At 38.0% G+C, this 20280-nt stretch overlaps 2 protein-coding genes across 2 annotated transcripts in view; one reads left to right on the top strand and one right to left on the bottom strand.

Moving 5' to 3' along the window:
* Positions 1-270: 270 nt before the first annotated feature.
* Positions 271-8775, top strand: TMED5 (transmembrane p24 trafficking protein 5). Its single transcript, XM_050306611.1, has 4 exons — positions 271-493; positions 2652-2749; positions 3422-3605; positions 5850-8775. Exons 1-4 carry the CDS (start codon positions 317-319, stop codon positions 6066-6068), a joined length of 678 nt encoding a protein of 225 aa, XP_050162568.1. The 5' UTR covers positions 271-316; the 3' UTR covers positions 6069-8775.
* MTF2 (metal response element binding transcription factor 2) overlaps positions 6091-20280 on the bottom strand; it is a 28420-nt gene continuing 14230 nt past the window's right edge. The window contains exons 10-15 of the mRNA XM_050306602.1: positions 19384-19451; positions 18862-19032; positions 18121-18229; positions 17886-17944; positions 17649-17753; positions 6091-16827 (exon numbers count right to left, since the gene is read on the bottom strand). Of these exons, the coding sequence (XP_050162559.1) occupies positions 16473-16827; positions 17649-17753; positions 17886-17944; positions 18121-18229; positions 18862-19032; positions 19384-19451 (867 nt within the window). The 3' untranslated portion in view covers positions 6091-16472. The remainder of the gene's footprint in view (positions 16828-17648; positions 17754-17885; positions 17945-18120; positions 18230-18861; positions 19033-19383; positions 19452-20280) is intronic.

Raw genomic sequence — 20280 nt, 5'->3', positions numbered from 1 at the left:
GGGGCGGTGGGGAGGGACCGGCCCGCGGCCCCGAGCAGGTCGGTATCGGTATCGGTGCCGGTATCGGTGCCGGTGTGTGCCAAGCCCCGCCCCGCTCCCGGCTCAGCCGCGCCGGGGCCGCCCCGGCCGCGCTCGAACCGCGCGGGTTCCTCACGGCGCACGCGCGGCCCCGCCGCCCTGGGAGCGCTGTGGGCGGGGCCAGCGCGCGCCGCCGCGGTGCACTGTGGGCGGGCTGCGATTGGTGCAGAGGGGAGGGGCGGGGCGGCCCCGCCCGCGGTGTGCGCGCGGGGCCGGAGCGGTAGCCGTGGCTGTGGCGATGGCGCCGCGGGTGCTGCTGCTGCCGCTCGGGTGGCTGGCGCTGCTGCTGCCGCCCCGCGCCGCCGAGTTCAGCCCCTCCCTCGACAGCGACTTCACCTTCACGCTGCCCGCCGGCCGCAAGGAGTGCTTCTACCAGCCCATGCGCAGGGACGCCTCGCTGGAGCTCGAGTACCAGGTCGGGGGCGAGGACGGGAGGGGCCGCCCGGGAGGGCGGGCGTGTCCCAGGGGTGTCCCGAGAGGGGAGCGGGGGTCCCGCATCCCGCCGTGTCCGCGCCGCTGCCGGTGCCCCTGTGCAGCGGCTCGGCCCGGCCCCGCTCCGGCGCTCCGTCCCGTCCTCCGGGGCCGCGGCGCTGCTGCGGGATCGGGGGCCGTGCCCTGCCCCGAGCAGCGCCCAGACCCGGGCGGGGAGCCCCGCCAGCGCCCGCACAGCCACGCTGGAACCGTGCACTGTTAAAAGCTCTGCCTTGGGGGGAGAAAATTGCTCTAACGGCCTTTTGTAGTTATACTAGCAGATGTTTTTTTAAACACTTTCCAAGATCTCAAGTCGCCGTCCTTTAAAACGGCAGAACGTAGGAAGTTCACGGGTGTGACCTTTAAAGAGCGAGGAACGTTGTGCTGATGCAGAGCCCCTACTTGCTTGTCTTTGTGCTGATAATAAACACCCTTCATCTCAGTGATGAAAGTTTCACAAAAACAGCCCTGTTTAACCAGATTGAAATTAAGGTCTTGATGTCCTTCTTGGGAAAAGCTAAGTCTCCCAAATATGTCTGGGAAAGATTTCAGTCTCAAGCCTTTTTTCCCGTCCATAAAACAAAGACTTTTTTCCAGTAGAATAGGTACAGTGAGGGAAGCTGCAGTGAATACTTTCCCACCCTGCTACTGTGCCCGGATCTCTTTCCCCCCATCCCTTTTTACCCCCTCTGTTTCCCAACTGAAAGTACAAAGCTGAAATTCCTGATTAATTTCTAATATTGTTACATGCAGAACTGAGAAAGAATGAAAGACCGATGTTTTCAAGCTTTGCCCTGTTTAAGCAAAACAGAAGTTTATTTTGCACTGAGTTGGATTTTAGAACAAATGAGTATAACACTGAATTTCTTTCTACTCGGGCATAAATGTCTTAGCACTACTGCTAACAGTAATGATTCATCTTTCTATATCAGTGGTAGAAAAGAGCTCTGTATGTTATTGGAAACTGATTTATTTTGTACTTTATTATGTTAGTGGCTAAAGCAGAGGAATATTTAACATAGCATGCAGGTAATTCTCCTAAGACAAAACGCAATGAACACTATGTTCATAAAAAGTTGTTTTTCTGGGTGTTTCGAGTGGATCAAAGCCCTAAAGGTATGTCCCTGTGTCTGGCTTTTCATCTCTTAGCTACTTATTTCCCTTGCTCTTCGTCTTTTTTTTTCTGGTAAGTCTCCAGTGTCCCTTTGAGTCACTGTAAACTTCGCCCTCCATTTGAGCAGGAGCAGACTGCTACGCTCAGAAAGCTCACTGGAAAACAAGCAAACAAAAAAATCCCCTAGCATGGACCTAAGTAATGTCATAAAAATGATCCCTGTCTGCCCCCTTATGCAGTTAAGAGAATTTCTACAACACACCAGATGTGGTGATAAAACTGTAGCCAGGTTATACAGTTAAAGCAGCACAGCCTTGTAATACTGTACACGCTTCTTAGGAGCTTAGGAAGCTCAATGCCTTCAATTCCTTCTACCTTGGGGAAAAAAAGAATACCCTGGCAGAGTTCAGACCTTAAATCTGCATCAGAAAGTGAGAAGGTCTGTGATACACCTTTGATTGGCATAAGAAGTCTGGTCCTCTCTTCTACACTGTTAATTCACCCAACAAAGAGATCTGGGGGATGACAGTGCATAGTGTTCTTGTACAAATCTGTATGTGTACGTACATACCAGTGACTTTTATTATCAAATTTCTGCCACTGAACTAGTGCTGGTATTTACCAATCAGTGACGTCTGCCACAGAAAGGCCAAATTTAGGCATCTGTTGTTGGTATTTTTACAGGTTGCCCACTGATAAAACTGTATACATTCTTAAAAATACTTAAGGAAAGGTTCAATATAAGCCCAGCCTAGCAAATTGGATCATATTTAAGATTTTGAAACTGCTAAAATGCTTTTGGGTTGAACCAGTTTTTAATGTGTTTCCAGTTAACTTGGTGTGAACTCATCCAGACAGATAAGTCTTTCAGATTCTTTATGTGTCAGTTCTCTTACCTAAAAACATTTGCCCTCTCTAAAAATGTTGCCATCAGCAATGCAAACAGGAATTCCACCGCTTGGAGCTTCATTTTTTGTTTGTTTCACAGGTTCTGGATGGAGCAGGATTAGATGTTGATTTTCATCTGCTGTCCCCAAAAGGTGAAACTCTAGTTTTTGATGAAAGAAAATCAGATGGAGTTCATACGTAAGTTTAAAATACTCAAACTCAGAAGGGCTGCATAGGAAGTACTTTTCTGGTTTCTTTAACAAATATAACTAAAATAAAGGTTGAGTACTTTTTATTCCTTAGTATTACAAAAGACTTTCTAAAAGGACAGTTTGAGAATACAAACTTTCTTTTTATAAACACTGAATGCTTTTTACATGGATTGTACCATGAAGCAAAGCATATTTTTGTTTTAATGGTAGCTGTTAAGGGTCAGTGAACAAAAATAATTACTGTGGAGTTGAAAAAGGTCTCCACATCTAATACCAAAAGACCTTGTCAGTCATATAAATAAGAAGCTGATATCCCCTATTTCTCCAGTCCTTTTATCAAAATATGTAATAATTGTTTTAATTTTACTATAGGTTCATTATAGGGTTTTTGTAGTGATTAACAGTAATTCAAAATCCCCAAAAAGAAAAATGCTGTTTTCATCATTTTGAGCCTTTAGAGCCAGTGGGATTGTTTTGCTGTGACTGCAATCTGTAAGGTATCTTTAGAGTTCTTATTTTTATACAAAAAGCATATTTGGTTATTTTGAAGTACACAATTGTCAGTCTTAAAGGGGAAACTTTGCTTACAAAAACTCACTTTTTGACAATCAGAACAGAGAGTATAGTTAATTTAATCACATTTTGCTTATATACACAGGGTGGAAACAGAAGATGGGGATTACATGTTCTGCTTTGACAACACATTCAGTACCATTTCTGAAAAGGTAATTTTCTTTGAACTGATTCTGGACAATATGGGAGAAGATGGACAAGATCAGGAAGACTGGAAGAAATACGTTACAGGCACAGATCTCCTGGATATGAAATTGGAGGATATTCTGGTTAGTATTGATCTTTAATTCTTTTCCACGTAAGAGCATTTGGGAAAAAAACTCAAGTGTCATGTAAGCCATTCTGGCTTGGTCTGGTGCGTCATCCTGGAAACTATTCCAGTTACTAATGCAGGAAGCTCAGCACCGTGGGTCCCTTGCTTACAAACACAAAGTTGAAAATATTTTCAGAATAGGCCCTTCATCAGCAAGAAGAAACTGCCTATATCTCCAAGTCGCTCTATTTCCAATTCAACTTCCTTTCTTCCTACTGCTAAAATGGGACATTTTTCCCTAGCAGCAATGAAATTAATATTTATAGCATTAAAGTATTACTTAATCCCAATGATGTAGCTGGAACCACTGCATAGATTTTTATCAGTGCTTGAAAATAAAGTAGTATGGATTAATATTTCTATCTTCAATAACTTAGATATTACTCTATTAGTTCTTTTGCCTCCAAATTTTATTCCATCTTTTCAAACTAATGAATGGGAGTTAATTTGAGTCTTACCACAGGTTCACCTTTGCAGAGATTCTCTGAATGATTATGTTTCCTTAAACTGGATGCTGAGCCTATTTGGTGTAAGAGTCAGAGTCCTGCTGAGTCAAAGCTTTTATTCCCTTTATGATCATTAAATCATAATGATTACTCCAGAAGCCAAGGATTGTTCGGTGTTCCACTGTTCTTAGTGCTTGGTAGGATGCAGTGAGCTATTGTTTGTTTGATCATGGATACAACTGGTATCTTTAAAAAAAAAAAAAAAAATCCAAAAAACCAAACCAACATCCACACACACTGAGTACACTAAGCAGAAAATCGCATCGTTTGTGTTATTTATTGCCACAGACAAAATGCAGATTTTTAAATAACAAAACAAAACAATGTTTAAAATCTTTTATAGGTGTATGATGCACTTTTAAATAGTAATAAAACTAAATACTGAATCTGAAGAGCTGGCTATATCATTAAAACTGGCAGTCAAGACAATTAGAAAAAACCAAAGTTAATAGGGGAAGTTGTAAGGAAAATCTCTCTCACACTTTAATCACAATACTTGAATGGATTTGACAGATACTTGTTTACATACTGGTATCTCTTCCAAAAGAAAAATAAATACAGAGCTTGTCTTTGAGAGCCTTGAAAATCTTATAAAAGTAGGTAATTTTTGTAAAGTTCACATTAGTATTTGATGCCATTGTTTACTTAGTCAAGATATTACTTTCCTTGCAAGGTCTCTGAGGATTTACAAAAACACTTAGTAGTTTAACTTTTTAACAATCACACATTTTCTGGGGAAAACAGGGAATTGTTTCTTATTTTTAAAGCTTTTTTATGGTGTTGATGTTCCTTATTGTGTAACAGTGAACTTTATCATCGTAAAACTATCTGGCTTCCCAAATTAGCTATTTTGAAATATTTTTATTAACCATGCAACATAGAAAACGTCCATGGAGAAAATGTTACTGTTGGATTTAACCTTGTGGGGTTTTCTTAATTTACAGCCTCTTGTTACTGAACACATTACTCTTCTCATTAGAAGTTACTTCAGGTTCCCAAAATTATATGAAGAACACAAATCAGCACTTGATGAGATCAGCTTTTATGGTGTTATTACCTATTATAGGGTGGATGAAACTTCAACAGACCTTAGACCCAGGTGTTTACTTTGTGAGTGCAGAGTAAGGCGCAGCTCTTGCTGCTGTCGTTGTGGCCCGAGTGTTCCTGTGCTTCCTCGTGTTCCCAGGGACAACTGTCTGGCCTTTGCAGGACCTCCAGTTGTGCTATTCACGATTTATTGTCAAAATTCTGGTTTTGCATCAAAGCTGAAGCAGCAGTTTATAGCCACTACAGTGGAAGCACCAGAAGCAGACAGGAATATAACATTATTGTCCTTTCCTTTAGCAACACAGCCCTGAGAACAGTTTGCATTAAAAAGCAGCTTAATTTGATTATTCAGCAGAAAAAAAAAAAGTTTGTCTGCCACTATGTAACTTGTTTTGAGATTAGTTCTGAAGAATTCACTGCTTTTTACTTGTCCAAATAGATTTCTCTCTCACCTCCCTAACCTATAAAAGGGAAAAAACAAATTACTACAAAACCTTAAAGCTTTGATAATTAAGGCTTTTTAGGTGATATACTGGCCAAGAAATGAAATTATGTGCGGTAATTAACATTTTTGCTTGTGCTGCAAGGTATACATTTGATTCAGGTGTTGGTTTTGATTCTAAAAATACTCCTTTATTACTTACCAGGAATCCATCAACAGTGTCAAAGCCAGATTAAGCAAAAGTGTCCAGATTCAGACCCTGCTCCGAGCGTTCGAGGCCCGTGACCGCAACATACAAGAGAGCAACTTTGACCGAGTCAACTTCTGGTCCATGGTCAACCTGGCAGTCATGGTGGTGGTGTCGGCCGTTCAGGTTTACATGTTGAAAAGTCTTTTTGAAGATAAGAGGAAAAGTAGAACTTAATATTCAGTATTGATCATACCAATATTAACAGGTATGGAGGAGAGGGGGAGCAATAAACTACAGTTAAAAAAAAAAAAAAGACCCCTTTCAGATTCTTTTGAACAAACAGTAAAAATCAGGTTTTCAATTCATCTTGGGCTATTTGGTTGTGATGGTGGTGGTCTTGTTTGTGTTTGGGGGGTTGCTGTAGGTTTATGTGGTGGGTGGGTGGTTTTTTTTTAAACATGAACGTAATGCCTCACCCCACGCTCTCCCATTTTCCAAATGCTACTAACAATATTTTTTGTACTTGTATAATTTGTCAATGACTGTTAATGACTACCTTATGCATAGCACACCTGGTGCATTTGCAAAGTAATGTTAATACTGTCATTTTTTTCGTTTTCACATAAAACTTTTAAGTAGTAACTTAGACATTGGTTTATTTGCTGTTAAATACTGAGTGAATTTACCTATGTGCCTAAGTGTTTACAGGATTGGGGCCCACAGGGATAGTTTGTAATTACTGTCATTTATCTTCAAAATTATGTGTTTCAAAAATACTCATCTTTTGTTCTATGGCATCATGGAGAAACATTGGGCTAACATTGTAAGAACATGAAAACTTTCTATATACAAATTACTAATATCAGCACTTTAAAAAAGCACCATCAATGTGAAATTGGGTCAGTGTTGAAAAGAATTGGAGAAAATAGGTACAATTCCTGTTCATAAATCTTTCTGTCCTGTAGTTGCACAACCTTTTTTTCCTTTTTGGCTGTTACACAAGACAGGTGTCTACGTGCTATACAAATACACACACACTTTGAAGTATGGTTTGCAAATTCTTCATTACTGTAAATTTGTGTTACAGATAACTTTAAAAAAAGTAATTTCTCATGTTTTTCCTTTTAATAAAGGCAGAGGTCGTGGTATGCCAAAACATCACATAAAGACTGATTTTCATAGCCTCAAAATGCCTCTTATTTGCCAATTTGTTTCTATTTGTTCCTGTCTACTACAGCTGTGACTAATGTAACAGTTAATAGGGTGACTTACATAGGCCTATAAAACCAAAGCTGTTCACCAGAACTTTCCCTTTTTGCTCACCCTCACAAGTCTTTCAGCTGTGTAAGTACACTCTGTTTCTGTATCCAGCTGTTCATATGAAAAAGGCATGAATTACAGGAGCAGCAAGTACAGGCTTCAACTTGTATGATCAACTGAATACGCAGTATCACTTACCTAAGGCAAAGCTAATATCAAATCAGGAATTTGTAATTTCTGGATGAAGCGGCTTTTGACACTGTAGTGAGGCTACAGAATTTTTGCCAAAACCCCATGGTGCATGAGAATTAACTTTTTTTAATATATCCAAATTAGTAATTTTTACAGTGTGCCAAGTCATTGACATTTCTTGTATAAATGTGTTAACTACATTTTATCACAGGTTTTTAAAAAACTTTCTTAAAAACACTTTTTTAAAAGGTGTTTTAAAAAAAGTGTATGTAGTAGTGGTGTGCCTGTTGTGGGGCCATCTAGGCATGAATGGCAGAATTGCAACTTTGGGTCTTTCTGTGATTTAGAATTATTTTCTGGAGATAAAACAGGGTCAATAGGTGCATGAAGAAACATTTTGTTCCAGCGAAGCAGATGCTAGCAAGGGCTACAGAACACAGAAACAGCACTTCAGTTTCTACTGCAGACAACAGGACCTAGCAATAATATTTCTAAGTAGTTTTTATAAGCAAAAGTATTATTACAGAACTTACAGAGGGCTCCAAAGGCTACTTCGTCTTTCTGCAAAGCTCTGTCCAAAATAAGACTGTACCCCTTTAGGGTTTTGCATATCTTATTTCCATACGATGCTTTGTATTCTAAACTGGAATTAGAAAGCTTAAAGCTTACTTCTGTGATCAGGACAAAGGCTAGGAAAAAAATTATTCTTTCAGTTAGAGTGGCAAATAATGTTTTCCTGCCATTTCCCTGTCCCTCTCCCACTACCAATATACCATGGAGTTACCTTGGCTTGCGTCACCAGGACTGTGATGCTACAAACCATCTGCAAAATGCTGAACCAGCTCTGGGAAGCTGCAGCTGAGACATCTACCTCTTCTATCAAAGCTACTAGATACAGATTTCAGCTTCAAATTCCAAGAGATAAGCTTCTGCCAAGTTTTCCAAGGGCACCTTAAGAGATTAGGTCCCCCAGCTGCTCTGCTGTGCCTCTCTGAAACAGTTTGGTGTGGTACTTTAACCTGCTAACGAGTGCAGACTGCTCTGATCAGACACAGGACTGCTGCAGTTCAGTTTCTCCCATTGCAAAGATCTCTGGTAGAAGGAAAATAATGCAGCAAGTGCCAGCAGAGTTCATCTGGAAGAAATTCTTGTTTTGCAGCTGAGAGTTCTGACTATTTTCTCCTCATTCAAATTCAACTATAGAAAATGAAAGAGTTAATAATTAGAAAGGTAACTGTGCATTGACTTTGGCAGCTGGAATAGGTGTATCATAGGTGAAGGATTTGGCACGTAAACTTGCAGTTAAGAAACATTTCATGTGGGTTCTGAAGAGTACATTGCTTTTGATTGTATAAAATTTACAAAGGAGAATATAAATCTACATTTTTTTTCTTAATGGACTTTTTGTTCAGAACTAAATGTTTTAAGAATTGCAGATGTTGAATAATTATGCAAAACTGAGATTTTCAATAAATCAAGTTTAAACCTGGTTTTTGTGGTTTATTAATTTATCGTGAAGGAAGAGTGCTTTACCTATGAATGCTGCAAAAGATAAGGATGCTAAGCTCACAAAAACTTTGTTTGTAGTAATGCAGCTTTTTAATTTCTTCCTCATGCAGTGTTCAAATTCTGTTCTTATTCACTGTATCCAAAATCAGCTTTATCAATGCAAATAACTTAAGGTTTACACAGGTGTCAGATCAGAGTGACACCAACATCTAGTCTTTGTAACACAAAATATTTCAAGTTACCAGATGCAGATCAGATAGGAGCCTTCATTTTTTTTCCCCAGTATTTGCACCCTAATGCTTGTATTCCTTATTGCACCAGCAGTTTATTACACACACAGAGAACAGACTACCTTCCACTTATGGAAGTTCAGGAGCAATTGCAGGAAGGACAGTTAGTGCTGTCTTCTGCAAAATTATAGCAGAGGTCCCTTACACTACTGAGACTAGTAAAGTTCTGTGTTCAAAGCCAGAGACAGTAAGACCCACATGCCAGTCTAAATCGAGACAGCTTGGTATTAAATAAGCACTTGTGACTTTTGGAAACTGTCTAGTTGAATGGTTTTCTGCTAGTAACTCAACCAAGTCCAAAGCTTCTGTCCTCAAAAAGGGAGAGGAAATACACCCTAAGGAACAGATTATGGGAATTTGTGAGCTTGTGATACCACAGAAAGCAGCAAATTGACACTTCATCTCAAAAACCACTTTACTGCTCTAACCCAATAGCCATCTGACCTCATAAACCCTTTTTAGAAAGCATTTTACAGAAGGTACTTTGTCTTGATACATTTTCAAACTGGTGTCTGTGTTCATGTTTCCAATTAACAGCAATGTGTCAGTCACATGAAACTAGACTTTTATAAGTGTCTTTCTCAGCAGCAGCTTTTGATGTCCTTTTGCAGGACATCATCTGACGACTTGTTGAGTGCTTCCATTAATTCTTGTATTTCCCTCCTCTAAATAAATATTTTATTTTACAATATAAGTGTTTTCATTTCTGATTAAGTATAGTCAACATATTAAAAATTAACACCTAGGGAGAAATAGAGGGAAAACAGGAAAGTAGTATCACAATATCAAACTCACAATTAAGAACCCCATAAAATAAATTACTAGTAGTTATTCATGTGGAGTATTTTCACATTATGCATAAGATGACACACAAGATCCTGAGACTAAAGCTCAGAATTTTGGAGCTTTTTTTTTGCGGTTGATCAAGTAATACACATGACAAATCCACACTTGTTTACCATTTCCTAAGACTCCTGAGAAACCTGGGCCTGTCCGGAAGCCTGACAGGCTGCTGACCACATTGTTCCCATAATGAAACAGGAACTTCCTTTATGGGCTGTGTTTTGAATCACTGCAATAGATATCATGAAATAGTCAAGGACAACATGATGTTGTCAGACCGGGCAATTAATGGTAGAAGGAACAGTGGTTTGACTTGAGAAGGTACATGCACAGTAAAAACCATCCAGAGCCATTTCTGGACACAGACATCAGAAATGCAGGCAGAAGTTCCTTTTGCTGCTCTCTAGAAGTGTGCACCATGAGAAATGACACCTCCTGCCTTCACTTTGCATGCACAGCACAGCAGCCTTTTCCCTCACCTTGCACAAGTCCGTTGCTTCACAAGTTCAGCAGCGCTTCAAAGAACAAGTCTTTTCGAGACTCTTTCATTTTAACACTTAGCAACTTGTGGTGTAGACAGGAAACACAAACTCTCAGTTATTGCTGAGAAACGGCTTATGTTAAGCCCTTCTTTTTCCATGCTTTCCCCCTGCTCCAGCAGTGCCCTGGCACAGAAATCCACTACTCATGCAGGAGGAATGCTGTATGAATGGTGAGGCACAGAGATGAGCAAGCACAATTTTCACAAATTATTACAGAGCAGATAAAAAGCTATATATGCCTTATTGTATGATGTGGTTTTCAAACCAACAAGTCACATAAGATAACTTACAGATTTTTATCAAAGGTAAAAGATAATAAAATGGTAATAAGATGATGAAAAAATTAAAAATACTAGAAAACACACCTACAATGCTAAAGTTTCACCAGAAGTATCTGAATTACATCTTCCCTCATGCTATCTAATGCTGTAGTTATGACAATTAATGAGACTTGGAACCCGTACAACTCACAAATCCCTTTCTTCCCTTGGTGCATACCAAGTTTCTGGAAACAAGATATCCTTCTTCACTCTCCATCTGCTACTACCTGCCAAATTGGAATACAGGGGCATAAGGAAGGCGTAGGGTGACCAAAAGGAAAGTTCTACAAACATATATCTATAGATTTCAACCTTATGTTGAAGGACCTGACATTAACTGTCTAATTGAAGTAATTTTTCTATTATGCTGAAGGATTTCGTGGAGGAGTAAAAACCAAAGTCAAAGATACCTGTCCATACCAACAGCTGCTGACAGTTCACTCAACCCCAGTTCCAAACAGTGAGAAGATGCTTAATTACATTCTCTGGAGAGACAGAAAAGGGCAGAACCAGACCCCACCACTCCCTCTACAAGGCACTGAGCATGCATCAGCCATTATTCACTTCTGCTGCCTCTCCTGGAGCAGGAGGAAGCAGGATCAGTTGCCAAATGGCCAACAATCAGGAGTTCCCACCCTAAAGCTTCAGCACTCACCTCTCAGCGACTGTGGGGCAGGTGAGCACCCCCAATACTGAGGGCTCATTACCACAAGCAGAGCAGAAAAGCCATGGGAGTGAAAAAGGCAAGGACTGAATCAACAATTTTTATTGTAGGTTGATTTTAGTTTAGTTTTTTACAGTCCATCAAAGTATTTCATAGCCTACTTAGACTTTTAAAAAAATAATAAATTACCACTGTAATTGAATACATTCAAAGTTGTTTCTCATTGTATTTCTCAGATTTGTGTATTTCTACACATAAATGTATATATTACACACACATACACACACGTTTCTGCAAGAAGGCAGTCTCCCTAGTCAGTTTGTCAGAAAGGACAATTCTGAATGTAGATTTTGTATGAAAAGCATCCCTACTTTCCCTAATCAAGGAGCTTTGCCTTGTTTACCTCGATCAGTTGTTTGCTACACCTTATATTCTTCCCCTTCTTAGGCTCCCTCTTCCTCCTGCTATGACTACGAATATATTTCAGCATCCTACAGCCTGAAAACCTTTCCAATTGTTCATTAATTCCCTTTCCCAGAATTTCCAGCCATTGCTGATGATCTCTACAATTTTATTATCTTAAAGCTTTCTGATCTCTGCTATCATGCAATTTGTGAAGTTCTGGATACCAAATGAGAGCAACCAAAAAACACAAAGTAGTACAAGAATGAGAGAAACAAACATAGCAAAGCAGTAACTATCCCATGAGAGAGTGACACGAGTGAATGCAATGACAGCAAGTTTTGTGAGGATTCATTAGGGAATGGCAAAGCAAAAATGAAGGACTTAGAAATGGTGCTTACAGCCAAACAAACTTTATTTAGAGCAAGACAGAATCATTAATTAGCTCCCTGCTTTAAAGCAGGTTTTGAAGCAAATGAGCTTGTTACAGTAAAAATGCAGATGTTGAGACTGGAAGCTAATGCTACTACACTGAACGTTAAGTAAACAGAAGACTAGGAAACCAAAACCACATGGAAGTCAATCACTGCCAAACACAAAATAGGTAACAATGGGAAACAAACAGAATGTTGTCAAATTCAGAAGCTGGAAACAAAGCGGAAAAAGTGGAAGAGACAAACACGCTGATGAAATATCAGTGAATAAATCAGAAGAAAGATTATAAGAAAAGAACTGTATGAGCTAAAGCTGTATTCGAAAAACTAATATCTGCAGGCAAAACATTGCACTGGTACCCATGAAAACCAGAACAACTGTTGATGTTACGGCACATGGATCTCAATGCTGGAATATGTACAAATCTAATTTAAAAAACAGCAGAGATGAGCTAGCTGAGAGAAACATAAAGGGCTACAAAAATGGAAAATATTAAAACATCAAGACAGTAAAAAATCTTGTTTCATTGTTGCTGAATAAGTGAAAGACAGCAAAAGCATCAAATTCCAAGCTAATTCTCAGACTGTGCACAGCTTGTACTGGTACTTGTCTTTTGCTTTTCCTTGCTATTCCCCTGTATTCTTTTCTAGAAGACAGCCATTTCACCTTCAGCTTTCTTCAGTGACTCCAAAGGAGACTCTTTTCCCACATCTTTCTCTTCTTTACACCTCACCTACAGATGATCCAATTTATACCAAAAAATAAACTAACTTTTCTACAAACGTTGACAATTCTGATTTTTTTCCACATGCATCACTATGTTTTTCTGACCAAACTAGGATATCAGTAGATCTGACACACCCATATGGGTGTTTAGCCATCAGTGTAAGTTCAGCATTGACCAAACGCAACTCAGCATCCTTTTCTCCATTTCTACAGAATATAATTTCCTGCCATGATACCCTTAACTGCAATGGTACTTTTCATTCAGACAGATGGGGGAACCAGAGATGTGCCTGAAAATTTTACCTGCATAGCATTTGCAAGATTCATCCTCTTCCCTCTGTGCACAGAACTGATGCTCCTGTCCAGTTCATCCTTATCACTGTTCTGACTACTGCTCCTTCTTCAGCCTTGGCAAGTTCCATCTCAATTCACCAATTTCCTTTTAAAATATAACACTAAAGATCACTTTAATAGGATGTTCCACAGACAAAGCCATTTTTCTTTTTATTAAATTATCTTCCCTCCCCCAGACAATAAAGTGTGTGTCTTCACCTTCAATGCCTTTTTTATTTCTGTCTTCATGTTAAATTAAAATATTGACCTTCATTTCACATATCATGCTAAGAGGTTTTCCAAAATTCCTTCGTAATCTCACTCAAACTGCCTGTTATGCATAGAAAAGCATAGTTTTATTTAAATTTTCTGTTGAAGATTTTGTTGAACAATGATTTGACAAATAGTTTGCTATGATGCTTATTTTACAATTCTGACCAGTATTGTGCCATTATTTCCTTGCTGTCTTGTTCATGCAATACCTCTATTTTTAGAACAGTCACAAGAGACTTCTCCTACCTAAATACTACTGTAATACAAATAATATATAATGGAAAAATATTAGATCTCATACACAGAGAAATGGTTCTAAATCAGTGCCCACAACAAAGCTGAATTACAGATATTTACACACATGCATACATACAGTGATCGAGTTACACCAAAATGGAATCAGTACATACAGCAACATTTGTCTTTTCCTTTAGACACACCACTACCACGTACAGGGACAGTCACAGAAAATGAGAAAGGCATTTGTAGGTGTGCTTTAACTACTCCTCTAGCTCTATCTTCAGCAGCACTATTGCAGCATTTTCCAGTACATGACACCTTGTAACAAAGCATCCCTCAACCAGAGCTGGAACACCAGTTAGTGTCTATGTGCAGGGCAAGTGTCTCCAGGCCAGGAACAGGAAAGCTACAGACAGGGATGTAACAGATGGGAGGGTGCCACCAAGCATGTGCTTCACAAGAATACAGAATCAAAACTCATTCTTCTCTCTCAAAAAATACACACATTTAATGTTGGTCTTTTAATTCTAGGAAAAAAAGCAATTCCAAAAATACAAACTGAACATCAGAGTTAACTCAACCACCGTAATAAAATGAAATGACATTCACAATAGTTAAGTCTATGGACAGCTTAAGTTTGACAAATATTTTCTCCCCCCCCATCCCCACTAAAGTCCCCAAGTACATTCCAATATTTATCTTTAAATGAAGCTTTATGAAAAATACTGCTGGTGTTCAGTTAGAATTAAAGGACTTGGATAAAGTGAAACAATAAAGACAAATACAGATGGTGTGAGTAAGGTTACAAAGGCTTAACATTTTGCATTATCTCAAGATATAAACATTCAAAAATTAACATGAAGTTGCTGTGTTATCAAAATATTGCAGCTACAGGCAAGGCAACATTAAATTAATAGCTGGGGGTGTGAGAAAAAAACCCACACATTTTAGTGAAGGTAAACAGAAGTGGCAGTTTTTAATTAGCATTTTTATAAAGCTAATATAACCCAGCCAGCCACAATCCAAGCACAGGAAAAAAAAGCTTTCTCTGCTTCCTTTGGCTATAAGGTGACAGAAAAAAAAAAATCCAGAAAAAGAATCACCTTCTTAAGATGTTCAAGATGAGCAGAAAAAGTGAAATAACCAAGTAATGGAATAAATAGGTACTAACCCAAGTAGCACACTTTAAACCACTCTGTCATTTGTTAATGTTACATAATTTTATTTTGGTGGTAAACTGTAAGCATGTAAGAAATCTAACCTTATACAGTACAGTGAATAACCACCAAAGTAAAAATATTCTTCTGTTTACTCTTTGGCTAAAACCCCCTCAAAAGTAGCAGACAAAGAAAAAACATCTAATACTGGCAAGAGACTTTTTTGACTTTTTTTTTTAAACAAGTAAAATAAACTCCTCGATTTAAAACTTGGTACATTTTATAAACACAGAAGAGGTAATGTTGTAATAAAATCAGTAATGTTACTTCAAATGGCAACATTTGTTGACCCTGTGCAATAATACACTTAGTTCATACTACATTTATCAAAATATGACCATTTCTACAGATACGTAGAAATCCTGCATGTGACTCCTGTCAACTTACTTTATAACTGGGACACAAAATTTACAATCAGAGTGCCACAAGAACTTGCACATTGTTATTTCCAGTAGAGTTAATTTCAAAATGTTCAGATCCTGCCTTATTTTTTGACAGTTAATTCAAATGGAAAATAATGGAACGTCAATGACTGCACCCATTGCCAGAACACGCTGCACTGGTTGGACACTTTTCCTTAGTACATAAAAAGCAACAGCACCCAATAAGCCTGAGAAGAAATGCTGCTGTGTAAATACTGGCAACTATTCCTGAAAAAAGAATTATGGGATGAATTCTCAGAAGCTGCCCAATCCCATAATTTGTATTGCATAGTCACAATCACACATATATACACACGCACAGGGAGGTGTGTGCATATATACATATGTATATACACACACACACGCACACACACACACAGAATATATTAAGAAGACAATGAAGTCTGGTCACAGAGCAATTTACAGGCTCAATATATTTTTTCCTTTTTTTTTTTTTTTTTACACTTTGTTTGAAAGAAAACTTCAGTATTTTACAGTCTTCAGTAGGCATTATATACACTGCACTTATGAAATCTAGAAGGTATTGAAATAGAAATACATTTCTGCAAACATTTGGGTAAGAAAACAAACCAAGATTTTTCAAATATTTGTGCTATCTACATAATATTTTCTCTAAATCACAATAACTGTATCCATGGAATGTTCTCTAGAAAATGTCATCTTTTTTTAAACACCATGCACATTTTTAAGCAATTGTAACCCAAAATATCCCAACCTAAAACAATCTAACAACGTTCAGATTAAAAAATTTAAGTCTCAGATCAGATTTTAAAAAGATAAGTCTTTATCACAAGAGCTGTAATGATAACAATTACATGTTAAGGCTAAAAAGGTTTTGTTTGTTTGTTTCTTTTTAAAAACACATTTAAAGACCATTTCTCTCATGGCTCTGCATTATGAACTGTACTTACAGATGACAGTGCAGTGAACATAATGTTCAGTCCTACAGTCAGGATGCAGTTGCTCCTTCCCACTCCACAAGATACTGCACCTTTCCATCAAGCGTCACCCGACGAGCCAAGACACGGTATTTTTCCCCACAGGCTATCCTACCTGCTGCACCAAAATAACTAGTAATGGAGTTCTTTAGATGATTGAGCTGTAACTCCTGATCTGCTAAGTTGTTAAGTATCTCTGTATTGAGTTCATCATACTGGTAATCTTCCTTGCTCTCATCATCTTTTACGATTTCTGAATTTTGAGTCTGGAGTGCTTTTCGTGGAAAGCGCCCTCTCCTCCTCAAATGTGGTATTGCAGCAGGCCAAGTTCTTCCTGTACGAGTCCTTTTTCTCGAGTCAGATAAACTAGTGAAAATAAAACCCCACAGCATTAACTCCAAGGAATCTATTCAAAATGTATGCCTTATCATCAGCTATTTCCATGCCACTCATGAAATAACTTGTTCTATTTTTCACTGATAAAAATACTTCTTGCCTATAAATAGGTAACTGTAAGTATGGCACTTAGGTAACAATTTCAGAACTCTAAACACAAGTTTTTTGAAAGCAGATTATTGAGAGCAGTAATGCACACAAAATTGACTCATGAAAGCACTTGATAGCATGAACCAGAAAGAGGTAACAAAGGAGTAGGATGCATGTACCTCAATAAAAGAGAAACTTATGTTTGCTGAACTTGAGAGAGGGAAAAGTTCAAGTAACAATTTATTTGCAGGAAAGTCAACTGTAGTTAATAATTTATTTACAAAAACTGTGCCAGAATTTTTTCATGCTCTATTGACCATAGAAAATCACAGCATACTTAGTATTCTTTAACATGAATGCACAAACCTACAAAAACAAAGGCTGCTAAAATTAATTCAGGGTACACATCAGTTCTTTTGTGGCCTTTATTGGAACAGTAAGCTCAGCAAGTGTTTATGGAGTTTAACGTTTAAGCAAATATAACTTAGCAAATACAACATTTTACATCAAAGAACAACAGTTGGCAAGCACCAAAAAATCCTCACCCTGTGAGCTGTAAGCAGAGCTAATCAAGACCGGATTTCATTTGTCCTATTTCTTTAGACTTCCCCATGCAATTTATAGCTCTACTCTGAGAAAATCATATTAACATTCATATACTGTAAATCTTAATGTTTATAGCAGAGTAACTGAATAGTTACCTATAATGTCTGGAAATGCTAGATGAGGTAGTTTCTTTCATACTGGCAGCACCTGTGGATTCCACATCTGAGGTATTGGACGAATGTGCAGTTCCATCAGATTTCCTGTTTTGCAAGATAACAGGATTGCCATGCAATGAAAATAATCTTGTATTAAAAACTGAGCTGACATTTCAGAAGCAAACAGATAAATTACATGGTATTATAATTTTTCACAGGATTTTTTTTTTAATTTACCCAACAGTGCAGGGTAATTCCAAGGCTGGGTTCTCTATCACCGGAACTGGTTCATTATCCTAAGGGGGAAAAAACAAACAAAAAAAAGGTCCCTCAACTCAGGTTTTGATTATTGTATCAATTCTGTTTGAGAGCTAATGGGGGAACATCATAATTCATATTAACTGGTTATGTTTTTCTTCAACAATTATGATGCAATTAGAAGGATGAGGGGAAGGGGAAGAAATATTCTTACCAGAGGAGACGACTCTGGAGTTTTGTGAATCATTTTTCTTGTATAGGGACCAGGTGGACGACCGACTGATTTTTTTTTCCCCTTTTTCTCTATACCGTTACTTAGTTCCCTAGAAGAAAATTTGTATTTTGTTCTGTATTACTGATGATAATTTTCATGGAATATTCCCTTTGGCAATGAACACACACTTAGATGTCTGTTACTGAAACACTGTACTAAATGAGGTTATGCTGGCAAATTAAAATTGTCAGGGACAAAGCTACATGGTTTTGTCTGGATAGTAACATTAACAGATACAAGATATTTCCAGGGACATTACTGATTCCCACATGTTGAGAGGAATGAACAGGTTTTAAATGTTGTTTATTCATAGGATCACACTTGGTCAAAATGATGGCAAATTTACCAATGCAAGTTACAATTTCACAACATACTTCCTATTCAGAATTCTAGTTAGATTATTGCCTAAGAGATCCAGAAAGGCAAGAGATTTTGTTTCCCAAATGGCAAAGTTGGGATATTTTCTACTGTCCTTACTGCTAAATTTCATGTTGACTTTTTCAGAAGAATCCTAATAGAAAGTTAACTACAATTTTTTAAGACCTTGTTCTCACAAATAATCCACCTTTACTGTTGCCTTTTTTTTAAAATACATTCTACAATAAAAGGGTCTTTTTTATAGGCACCAAAAAAATGCCCCAAGTAGCCCCATTGCCAGGATGACTTGCCAGGTTATTTTACCTCACATCAGGAATGGGTTTCGATGACTTTCTGCCTTTAATTTTGAACTCATGAGAAGTTCCTTCTGGTTCTTTCTCAGCCCTGAAAGCAGCATTTGGTGGCACAGGAGGAACACGAATTCTCAAACCAAACAAATGCTTCTTTTTCTTTATTTCTTTTCCAGACATAAACCTAGATGATTTTAAACAAATTGTTATAATTCTGATCACAGGGAAAGCAACTTTTAAAATAACAGTGTACATGCAAACCAAACTATGCAAATAAAATACTCATTCAAATGCTACTTTACACAACCCTCACTCTCAAGTACAGAATGTGAAGTGGAAAGAGAGTGGAAGTTACAATTTTTCTCACGGTCTGGGTTCCACTCAAATACTTACATAATGTTATAGTTTGAAATAGAAACAGTGTTAAAATTTAAATGTTATCTGTGGCCAAAGCAATTATCACCTAAACTGAAGACTCATCTAGGTCAGATTAAATAGGTGAACAACGTTTAAAGCAAAAGTACCAATAACTTACATGGTCTTGTAATCGTTTAATGCCTCCAGGACATGCTCATATCTTTCAGATTTTGGTGTATCTGCCAGCTGTAAAGTAGTGAGAAATCATTTAGCCTGTCGAATTCTCCAGTAGTAGAAAGGTTCCAGTTACTTTGAGTCATTGTAACTACAGATTTGAATTTTCCAACATTACTCATCATGATACAAAAAAAAAATATGGAGAACACCCAGAAAAGTTATTAGAATAAAAAACAAACAAAAACCAAAACAAAAATGCAAAAAAAACCCAAAAACGAACAAAACCCAAACACCAAAACCAAAAAAACAAAACCCCACAAAAACACAAAACCCAAAACAAACAGGAAATCCATTTTCATGCTTCTTTTGCTAAGACCCAGTCTAACCTCCCTCCTTTCAGCAAAGCCTGAAGTAGTTAGTCCCTATCAAGCTTTTAAAACATGGAATCTTCTCTCCGAAAAATTAAGAATTACAGAGACAAGCAGAGCAAGTATGCTGGACACAAAGAGAGAAGTGGACAAGTGTTAAATGAACAAAAAATTCCTTCTACGTTTCCCTCAATACTAAGAGAAACAAAAATCAAAATTAAACACAGCTTACGTATTTGTTAAACTATACAGTAAGATAGCTAGAACATGCATTTTCTATTGAAAAGATGGTGTGAGAATTACATTTTGTGCAGCCTTTTTTTCCAATTAAAGCTTGAGACTTGATATGACAGAATTATTGATTTGATATGACTTAGGTAAGAGATGCCATACATATCAAAATAAACCACATATCTATTCATAATGACACTAATTTTCTAGTAATGCTTTAGTGTTTGCTTGTCTAACAAACTATTTACACTGACAGTCTTAACATATGTATTTTAAACTATTTTCCATTATTTATTAAA

The sequence above is a fragment of the Myiozetetes cayanensis genome, unplaced genomic scaffold (assembly GCF_022539395.1).
Source record: "Myiozetetes cayanensis isolate MyiCay16 unplaced genomic scaffold, myiCay2020 scf12, whole genome shotgun sequence".
NCBI lineage: Eukaryota > Metazoa > Chordata > Aves > Passeriformes > Tyrannidae > Myiozetetes > Myiozetetes cayanensis.
Note: the sequence above shows the minus strand (reverse complement) of the source record. Positions and strands in the feature narration are given on the sequence as shown.